Source organism: Ahaetulla prasina, chromosome 8, assembly GCF_028640845.1.
Source record: "Ahaetulla prasina isolate Xishuangbanna chromosome 8, ASM2864084v1, whole genome shotgun sequence".
In the NCBI taxonomy this organism is placed as follows: domain Eukaryota; kingdom Metazoa; phylum Chordata; class Lepidosauria; order Squamata; family Colubridae; genus Ahaetulla; species Ahaetulla prasina.
Genome location: NC_080546.1, coordinates 79,169,675 through 79,180,585, shown reverse-complemented (window position 1 = coordinate 79,180,585; position 10,911 = coordinate 79,169,675). Strand labels below are relative to the sequence as shown.

General features: G+C 41.7%; 1 protein-coding gene across 1 annotated transcript in view; it reads right to left on the bottom strand.

Moving 5' to 3' along the window:
- Positions 1–989: 989 nt before the first annotated feature.
- LOC131203330 (octapeptide-repeat protein T2-like) overlaps positions 990–10,911 on the bottom strand; it is a gene marked incomplete at both ends in the record, with an annotated part of 96,723 nt that continues 86,801 nt past the window's right edge. Inside the window, 2 exon segments of the mRNA XM_058193414.1 lie at positions 990–1,273; positions 1,317–1,504. Coding sequence (XP_058049397.1) covers positions 990–1,273; positions 1,317–1,504 — 472 coding nt within the window.

Below are 10,911 nucleotides of genomic sequence, written 5' to 3'. Positions count from 1 at the left end.
TCTCCTCTCTCCCTTCTCTCTCTCCCTTTCTCTCTCTCTCTCTCCCTTTCTCTCTCTCTCTCTCTGTCTCTTTCTCCTCCCTGTCTCACACCTCTCTCCTCTCTCCCTTTCTCTCTCTCCTTTCTCTCTCCCTTTCTTTCTCTCTCTTCCTTTCTTTCTCTCTCTCTCTCTCTCCTCTCTCTCTCCCTTTCTCTCTCTCTCTGTCTCTCTCCTCTCTCTCTCCCTTTCTCTCTCTCCTCTCTCCTCCCTGTCTAGCACCTCTTCCCCGTCTCTCTCGCTTTTCTTTCTCTCTCCTCTCTGTCCCCTTTCTCTCTCTCTCTCTCTCTCCTCTCCTCTCTCTCCTCTCTCTCCCTTTCTCTCTCTCTCTCTCTCCTCTCTCCTCTCTCTCCTCTCTCCTCTCTCTCCCCTTTCCTCTCTCCCTTCTCTCTCTCTCTCTCTCCTCTCTCCCTTTCTCTGTTTCTCCCTTTCTCTCTTTCTCCCTTTCTTTCTCTCTTTCTCTCTCTCTCTCTCCCTTTCTCTCTCTCCTCTTTCTCTGTCTCTTTCTCCTCCTGTCTCACACCTCTCCTCTCTCCCTTTCCTCTCTCCCTTTCTCTCTCTCTTCCTTTCTTTCTCTTCTCTCTCTCTCCTCTCTCTCTCTCCCTTTCTCTCTCCTCTCTCTGTCTCTCTCTCTCTCTCCCTTCTCTCTCTCCTCTCTCCTCCCTGTCTAGCACCTCTTTCCCCCGTCTCTCTCTCGCTTTTCTTTCTCTCCTCTCTCCCTTTCTCTCTCTCTCTCTCCACTCTCCACTCTCTCCTTTCTCTCTCCCCCTTTCTCTCTGTCTCTCTCTCCTCTCTCCTCTTTCCTCCCTGTTTCACACCTCTCCCCCTTTCCCTCTCTCTCCTCTCTCCCGCTCTCTCCACTCTCTCCTCTCTCTTCCCTTTCTCTCTCTCTCCCCTTTCTCTCTCTCTCTCTCTCCTCTCTCCTCTCTCTCCTCCCTGTCTCACACCTCTCTCCTCTCTCTCTCTCTCTCTCTCTCTCTCTCCTCTCTCCCTTTCTCTGTTTCTCCCTTTCTCTCTCTCTCTCTCCTCTCTCCCTTTCTCTTTCTCCTCTCTCTCTCTCTCTTTCTCCTTTCTCTTTCTCCTCTCTCTCTCTCTTTCTCCTCTCTCTCCCTCTCTCTCCCTCTCTCTCCCTTTCCTCTCTCCCTTTCTCTCTCTCTTCCTTTCTTTCTCTTTCTCTCCTCTCTCTCTCTCTCTCTCTCTCTCTCCCTTTCTCTCTCCTCTCTCTGTCTCTCTCTCTCTCTCTCCCTTTCTCTCTCTCCTCTCTCCTCCCTGTCTAGCACCTCTTTCCCCCGTCTCTCTCTCGCTTTTCTTTCTCTCTCTCTCTGTCCCCTTTCTCTCTCTCTCTCTCTCTCTCCTCTCCTCTCTCCTCTCTCTCTCCCTTTCTTCCTCTCTCCCATTCTGTCTCTTTCCTCTCTCCCTTTCTCTCTCTCTCCTCTCCTCTCTCTCTGTCTCTCTCTCCTCTCTCCTCCCTGTATCACATCTCTTTCCCCCTTTCTCTCTTTCTTTCTCTCATCTCCCTCCCTCCCTCCTCTCTCTCCCTACTCTCTGTCTTCCACATCTCTCCTCTCTCTCCCCCTTTCTCTCTCTCCCTTTCTCCCTCTCTCCCTCTCTCACACACACAAACACCAGATTGTTGTGAAGACAAATACAATATATATTAAAAAGCCCCATCTCTTATCGGCAGTTGTAATCTTTGGGAAATTTCCATCCGACTCAGAGGAAATATATTCACTTTTGGATGCTGCAAAAACAAAAACAGGCACGCATACCCCAGAGGAAAAAAATTATTCACTCCCAAAATGAAAGTTGCATATTATTCAAAGTCCTGCCTGCTAGCTATGCCCATCTTCAGCAGACTCCATTCCCAGCTGTCTGTTTTCTTTTCCCAGTTTATTCAACCTTCTTTGGCGATTGAAAATATTCCATCCGTACTGAGCAGACCTGTGTGGGGAGAGGCCACTTCCTTTCGTATGCACATGCAAACATATATGTTTATACACCCATACATGAACACCTGCAAATATTAGGGTTTTTCTGGCCATAATAAGATGCCCCCCACTCTGTTTTTCTTAGAAACTTCATTGGATTCCTTATTGTTAATATTTGCCGGATTCCCTCAGGCTGCTAAAAGCAGGTGACCAGGTGTGAAAGCCAGCTTGGTGACTTTGGGCCCGTGACAAAGTTGTTGTGGCAAAAATATGAGGTAGCAGCATGATGTGAATTGTACAAAATACAGAGCTACTTCTCCTTCTTCCAACCCAACTGTTATTTTATGCCTTTAAACAATATTCATTGTCTGGAAACGGTCTTACAAGACTCCTGATTTTTTTTGGGCTATCTTAGGACGAACATGGTTTTTTTCTCTTACACTGGATTGGCTGTAAATCAGGGGTTGCCAAAATTGGCAACTTTAAGACTTGTGGACATGGCTGGCTGGGGAATTCTGGGAGTTGAAGTTCCCTGGTCTTAGAGTTGCCACGGTTGGACTGCCCTGCTATAAATGTTTAGGAAAAGGGAGGTGAAATGTAATCACTTTATCATCTCAACTAGAAATAATAGGAATAGAATAGAATAGAATAGAATAGAATAGAATAGAATAGAATACTTGGAAGGAAGGTATACATATGGATTAACAGAGTTGGAAGGGACCTTGTAGGTAGGTCATCTAGTCCAACCCCCAACCGCCCCCCTCCCACCAAAGAAGGAGACCCTACACCCTACATTTCTGACAGATGGCACTCCAGTCTCTTCTTGAAAGCTTCCAGTGATGAAGCTCCCACAATTTCTGAAGGCAACTTCTGTTCCATTGGTTGATTGTTCTCACTGTCAGAAAATTTCTCCTTATTTCTAGGTTGAATCTCTCCTTGATCAGTTTCCATCCATTATTCCTTGTCTGGCGTTCGGGTACCTTGGAAAATTGCTTGACCCCTTCCTCTCTGTGGCAGCCCCTCAAATATTGGAAGACCGCTATCATGTCTCCCTTGGTCCTTCTCTTCACTAGACTAGCCACACCCAATTCCTGCAACCGTTCATCCTATATTTTAGCCTCCGGTCCCCTAATCATCCTGGTTGCTCTTCTCTGCACTTTTTCTAGAGTCTCAACATCTTTTTTATAGTGTGGTGACCAAAACTGGCTGCAGGACTCTAGGTGTGGCCTTCCTAAGGCTTTATAGAGTGGTATTAGTACCTCCCTTGATCTTGATTGTATCCCACTTTGGAGAATAGCTTGACTGCCTCTTCTTTGTGGCAACCCCTGAGATATCGAAATACTACTATCATGTCTCTCCTAGTACTTCTTTTCATTAAATTAAACATACCAAATTCTAGCAACTGTTCTGTATATGTTTTAAGCTCCAGTCCCCTGATCCCTCCCTTTATAACTGCTATGCAAGGTATGATGGGAAAGTTTTCCAGAAAAGTGGGTAACTCTTGCTGGAAAGTAGAATACAGGTAGTTCTCAGCTTATGACCATGACTTAACTCAAAATTTATGGTGTTAAGTGAGACATTTGTTACGCGAGTTTTGCCCCACTTTAGGACCTTCCTTGCCACAGTTAAGTGACTCATTGCAGCTATTAAGTTAGTAACCCAGTTGTTAAGTGAATTTGGCTTCCCCATTGACTTTGCTTGTCAGAAATATGAACGAGTTGCCCAGCAGCTGAGTTTTGATCACAAGACCATGGGGATGCTGCAATGGTCATAAGTGTGAAAAACGGTCATAAGCGGGGGTGAAATCCAACAGGTTCTGACAGGTTCTGGGGAACCGGTGGCAGAAATTTTGAGCAGTTCGGAGAACCAGAAAATATCAACCTCTGGCTGGCAATGTCCTTCCCCTGGAGTGGGGAGGGGATGGAGATTTTGCAGTATCCTTCCCCTGCCATGCCCACTAAGCCACACACACAGAACCGGTAGTAAAAAAATTGGGATTTCACCATTGGTCATAAATTACTTTTTTCAGTGATGTTGTAACTTTGAACGGTCACTAAACAAACTGTTGTAAGTCAGGGACTACCCATAGAATAGTCTGAATATTTGGAAAAAAGAGCACTAAGACTACTCCACACACACACAAAAAAAGGGGGTGATTAAATTTTATCTGGGTGGGTTTCTTTGAATGTTTAAGCTAATTTCTCAAGGATAGATCCATTTCAAGGACTTTGGCTGCACCCAAAGTCCTTGAAATGGATCTATCCTTGAGAAATTAACTTAAACATTCAAATAAACCCAGCCACATTCAAGAAACCGCTGCCTTGTTTCCGTGCATTTCTTGAGTTTTGAATCTAGAAGCCTCAAAGTTTCATATATCCACCCTTGTCAGCGCTCCAAACTATGCTTTTAAATTGTCATATCTAATGGAAAGATAGAAAAAAGTTAAATCCAGGGGGGCAACCCTATGAACTCTGTTTTAGTTACTAGACATAAATTTGGACTTGGTTATTTTCTTATTCTAGCCCAAGTCATTTTCGAGCAAGAATCAGAATCAGAAAAGAGCTGAAAGGGAACTTGGAGGTCTTCTAGTCCAGCCCTTTGCTCAAGCAGGAGACCTTACATCAGTGATGGCTAACCTTTTTGTCATTGCGTGCCAAAAGCGGGGGGACGTGGGGGGGTCGTGCGCATGTCCACACCCATAATTCTATTCGCTCCGCCCCCGCCACCAACCCTGTGCATGCGCACGTGACACCCCCCTTACGCTTTTGGCACGGTGGGCCTGGTAGGCCCGTTTCTTGCTCTCACCAGGCTTCAGAGCCTTTCTAGGAGCCTGGAAGGGGCCAAAATGGCCTTCCACACACCCCGGAGGTCCTCTGGAGGCCGGAAATGGCCTGTTTGCCAACTGCCTGTGGGACTTGAAGTTGGCAAACGGGCTGTTTTCGGCCTCTGGAGGGCCTCCATGGGGGTGGGGGAAGGCCGTTTTCACCCTCCCCAGGCTCCTAGAAAGGCTCTAGAGCATGAGGAGAGCAAAAAACGAGCCTTCCCCACCCCCATCAGGCTCTCTAGAGGTTGGAAACAGAGGTGGGTCCAGAAGGCCCAAAAATCAGCTGGCCAGCATGCACATGCGCGCCAGAGCTGAGCTTACATGCCCTCCAATATGGCTGTGCCATAGGTTCGCCATCACGGACCTACACCATTTCAGACAAATGATTGTCCAATCTTTTTTCTTAAAAATCTCCAATAATGAAGCACCCACAACTTCTGAAGAAAAACTGGTAAATTGTCCACACTGTTAGGAAGTTTCTCCTTAATTCCAAGTTGCTTCTCTCCTTGATTAGTTTCCATCCATTGTTTCTTGTCCTACCCTCAGGGGCTTTGGAAAATAAATTGACCCCTTTCTCTCTGTGGCAGCCTCTCAAATACTGGAATATTGCTATCATGTCACCCCTAATTCTTCTTTTCTCTAGACTAGCCAAACCCAAAACCTGCAACCATTCTTCATATATTTTAGTCTCCAGACCTCCAAGAAATACTGAATATCTTCTGCTAAAGTTTCAACCGTCAGACAAAGACTGCTAGCATCAAAAACGTCATCAAAAAAGCACAACAAGGAATGTTCTTTCTGCGCCGACTCAGAAAGCTTAAACTGCCCAAGGAGCTGCTGATCCAGTTCTACAGAGGAATTATTGAGTCTGACATCTGCATCTCCATAACTGTCTGGTTTGGTTCTGCAACCTAACAAGACAGACACGGACTTCAGAGAATCATTAGAACTGCAGAAAAAACAATGGCTACTAACCTGCCTTCCACTGAGGACCTGTATAATGCACAAGTCAAAAAGAGGGCTGTGAAAATATTTACAGACCCCTGAAATCCTGAACATAAACTGCTCCAACTTCTACCCTCAAAATGACATTATAGAGCACTGCACAACAGAACAACTAGACACAAGAACAGTTTTTTCCCAAACGCCATCACTCTGCTAAACAAATAATTCTCTCAATACTGCCAAACTATTTACTAAATCTGCACTACTAATAATCTTCTCATCGTTCCCATTACCCATCTCCTTCCACTTATGACTACATGACTGTATCTTTGTTGCTTGTATCCTTACAATTTATACTGATATTGATATTGTTTCCCAATTGCTTATTTGTACTCTGTGACTATCATTAAGTGTTGTACTTTATGATTCTTGACGAATGTATCTTTTCTTTTATGTACACTGAGAGCATATGCACCGGAGACAAATTCCTTGTGTGTCCAATCACATTTGGCCAATTAAAAAAATTCTATTCTATTCTATTCTATTCTATTCTATTCTATTCTATTCTATTCTATTCTATTCTATTCTATTCTATTCTATTCTATTCTGAGTCTAGCTGCATTAAATACCACTGCCTGGGCTCAACTGGCAAGCGAGTAATAGAGATGTAAGAAGGTTCACTGCATAGCAAGGGGAAAGTACTTTTAAAAATGTTTGGGAGTATATTCCTTTGCATCTCTGTTCAGAAACCAGCTACCCTAAATTTAATAGAAGTGTCTCCCAAAGATGGTATCAACCCACAGGTGCTTATCAGCTCCCTTAGCAACCAGCCAACCTTGTATCTATCCAAATTCAGTGGATTGATATGAACTTTTTTTTTATTAGAGGCTTCTATGCCTTCATCTTTGGCTAGGATAGTGAAAAAGGGTATATTAGTTCTACATTCCCCAATGCATTCCCTCTTTTATTTGAAGTGGACTTATTGCCAACGTGCACACAATGCAGGATAAATTTGTTTTGACTCAACTTTCTAAGCCAGTTGATGGCCGTGCAGAATTTAACATTATTCCTCATCCACCCTGTGGTTTCATGTCACCTGAGAGCCAGTGTCATCATTTCTCAAACATGACTCTGGCCTTCCTCTATTACCACAGGGGTGCCTATATTCTGAGTTAACTAAGAGTTAACTTTTTAGAGTTGTAAACCTAATCTTGCATAGCTTCTTCTCCTGTAAGATTACACTACTAACTAGAGCATAAAAAACATTTGCTAGACCAATTCTCGAATACAGCTCATCTGTCTGGAACACACACCTCATTTCAGACATTAATACAATTAAGCACGTCCAGAAATATTTCACAAGAGTCCTCGACTCCCCTGCTTGCAACAAAATACCTTATGCCACCAGACTTGAAATTCTGGGTTTAGAAAATTTAGAACTGCACCGCCTTCGGTATGACCTGAGCATAGCTCATAAAATCATCTGCTACAATGTCCTTCCTGTCAATGACTACTTCAGCTTCAACCACAACAATGCACGAGCATACAATAGATTCAAACTTAAAGTGAACCACTCCAATCTCGATTGCAGAAAATATGACTTCAGTAACAGTGTTGTTAATGCCTGGAATGCACTACCAGACTGGTCTCATCCTAAAATCCCCAAAACTTTAACCTAAGACTGTCTACTGTTGACCTCACCCCATTTCTAAGAGGTCTGTAAGGGGCGTGCATAAGAGCACCAGCATGCCTACCGTCCCTGTCCTAATGTTCCCTTGAATTGTATTCACTTTATGTATTCAATTCATGCTTATATATTATTTAATATGTATTTGAAAATAAATAAATAATAAATAAATAAAATAAAACTAAAGTCTCTGTTCAGAAGGAAAGGAGACTGGGATTAGTGAGTTCACTCTCACTGTAAGGTGGTGTAGAAAGTTAGCACCTACCCCTCTCCTAGAAGAATGAAATATTCTGACTTAAAACCAGAAATATTTCTGTTGGGGATTTTACCTGAAACGCATAGTAAAGAGAATATATATCTAATTATTCATGTATTAACCTCAGCTAGAATTGTATTTGCACAACATTGGAAAAGTGAAGAGATTCCCTATTGATAAGAAGGTGATGAGGGAAATATTAGAAGGTGCAGAAATGAATAGATTAACACTGGCAATTAAGGAGAAAGAACAAACTGAATATTATATGATATGGGAAATATTTTATCAATGGTTAGAGAATAAAAATGGAAGTTGGAAATAAAAGAAGGAGATTAAAGAAGACTAGAAAATATGGTAAGAGAAAAGTAAACAATATGATAATTATTAGTATTATGATAATGAGGATTATTATGTTTAATGTAATTATTACATCTTTATTAGAAGATGTGTTAAGAGGAAAAAACCAACAGGTTCATAAGGTTCAACTGTTTAATAAACTATAATTCTAAGATTAGAGAATTAATATCAATGTAAATGATGTTGTAAATTTTGATGGTTATTGCAGAGATATTTGTACCCAGATGACACACTGTTTAAGGAAAGATGGAATGTTTATACTTAAAAAAAAACTTTAAAAAAAGAATGAAATATATATACATTTTTAAAAAAAGATTTTTTATTTTTTTAAAAACAAAACACATAAACATAAAAACATTTTCAATCCAATTACTATGTGTCGGTGGGGTGATTACATATCTCTTGTGCAAATTCAACATAAAAATATCCTTAATTCATCTGATGTTACATTACCTCCATCTTATATCTGACCTTTTAATTAACCAATGGCTATAACCTTTCATTCTCTCATTCCATATACATGTCCACAAATATATATTTTATCTGATAACATCATTCATTCCATCGTTCTAAAACCATTCAGTTTAATATTTCAGTTAATAATAATCTTTCTCTAATCTTTACTAACATAACTTTCCTTCTAGCCATTGATAAAATAAATCCCATATCTTATAATATTGCTTTTCTTCCTGCTCTCTAATTTCAAATGTCAATTTACTCATTTCTGCACGTTCCATTATTTTCCTAATAATTTCGTTTTGCAAAGCTATTTTCTCATTTTTCCAATTTTTAGCAAACACAATCCTAGCTGCTGTTATAATATTCACCATCAGATATCTCAATTCTCTACTATATATTTCTGGTATCATCCCCAGTAAGAAAACTTTTGGCTTAAAATCTATGTTTTTTAATCATTTTTTCCAACCATGAGTGTATTTTAGTCCAGTATCTTTTAGCTTCCACGCATGTCCACCACATACGGTAATATGACCCAGGTGTCCGATGACATTTCCAACATTTTTCGGATTTGTCCTTCAACATTCTGGCAATTCTTGTCAGGAGTAAATGCCACCTATAAAACATCTTATACAAATTCTCTTTATATGCCGTAGATCAGTGGTAGTCAACCTGGTCCCTACCGCCCACTAGCGGGCGTTCCAGCTTTCATGGTGGGTGGTAGGAGTTTTGTCCGATACTGAAACACTTTCCTTTTTTAAAATTTAATTGACTTTTTAAAAAAATTTCATAGCATTATTTAAAAACATTTTCATTAGGTTTTCATAAAATTCCACATGACAATTTAGATTTCTGAGAATATCCTATTTGTATCGCCCACGTATAAGTTTAGTTCACGTTACGTAAGTGAAACTAAATGGCGCTATAGTGCGACCGCAAACAAAAGAGCCTCGTCCCAGAATAGCTCGCACATCTCCCCCCACGCCACCCAGCTGTAACAGACAAGCAGAGCTGGTTGCCGGTGCGCCCCCTCCAAACCCAATCCACGATGCGCAAGAGGCATGCACAGATGACAATACATGGCGCATTACTGTGGAACCGGAGGGCGGTTAGAAAATTTTACTACTAACACAGAGATACAAAAGTGGGCGGTAGGTATAAAAAGGTTGACTACCCCTGCCGTAGACATTGTCATTTTATAATTATGTGTCCATAATTTTTGCCATACCTCTAGATCAATCCCATGACCAAGAATGAAATATTTTGAGAAATATTAAAAAGGCAGAATTTTATATTTCTCTGGATGAGAAACAGAGAAACAGGCTCTTGGAAAGCAGCCCCCACCTTCCTTAATAGCCCACAGCAGATGTCAGCACTTAAGAGATAAAGAGAGTGGTGGGATTCAAATAATTTAACAACCAGTTCTCTGCTCTAATGACCAGCTGGGTAGGCGTGGCTCAGTGGTCATGTGACCGTGTGGGCATGGCCAAATCAACATCACTCATGTTGATGGGCGCTTCACCTTAGCTGTTACAATGTAATAAGGGTTAACCATTCTATCCCTCTGCATAAACAGAGGGATAGAATCAAGATCACGTGAAGTGTTAGTGCCACTTTATAATGCCTTGGTAAGGCCACACTTGGAATATTGCATCCAGTTTTGGTTGCCACGATATAAAAAAGATGTTGAGACTCTAGAAAGAGTGCAGAAAAGAGCAACAAAGATGATTAGGGGACTGGAGGCTAAAACATATGAAGAACGGTTGCAGGAACTGGGTATGTCTAGTTTTAAAAAAAGAAGGACTAGGGGAGACATGATAGCAGTCTTCCGATATCTCAGGGGTTGCCACAAAGAAGAGGGAGTCAGGCTGTTCTCCAAAGCACCTGAGGGTAGAACAAGAAGCAATGGGTGGAAACTGATCAAAGAAAGAAGCAACTTAGAACTAAGGAGAAATTTCCTGACAGTTAGAACAATTAATAAGTGGAACGACTTGCCTGCAGAAGTTGTGAATGCTCCAACACTGGAAATTTTTAAGAAAATGTTGGATAACCATCTGACTGAGATGGTGTAGGGTTTCCTGCCTGGGCAGGGGGTTGGACTAGAAGACCTTCCAACTAGAAGGTCCCTTCCAACTCTGTTGTTATATTATAACCAGAAAGGCAGTTTCTGTAAGCAGGGCAATAAAGATTAGGCTAGAAACAACAGCAAAATGTTTCCTTCCTGCCTTCCTTACAGGATTAGCCCTGTAAAGTAGAAAAAAACAAAATAAGATTTCTTCCAACAACGGCTCTCTGAACCGCTTAGAAAGTTAACAGCCGGTTCTCCCGAATAGGTGCGAACTGGCTGAATCCCACCACTGGATAAAGAGATAGATAGCTCTATTCATACGCAAAAATTCCCTGCAGCAAGGTCTGAACGCAG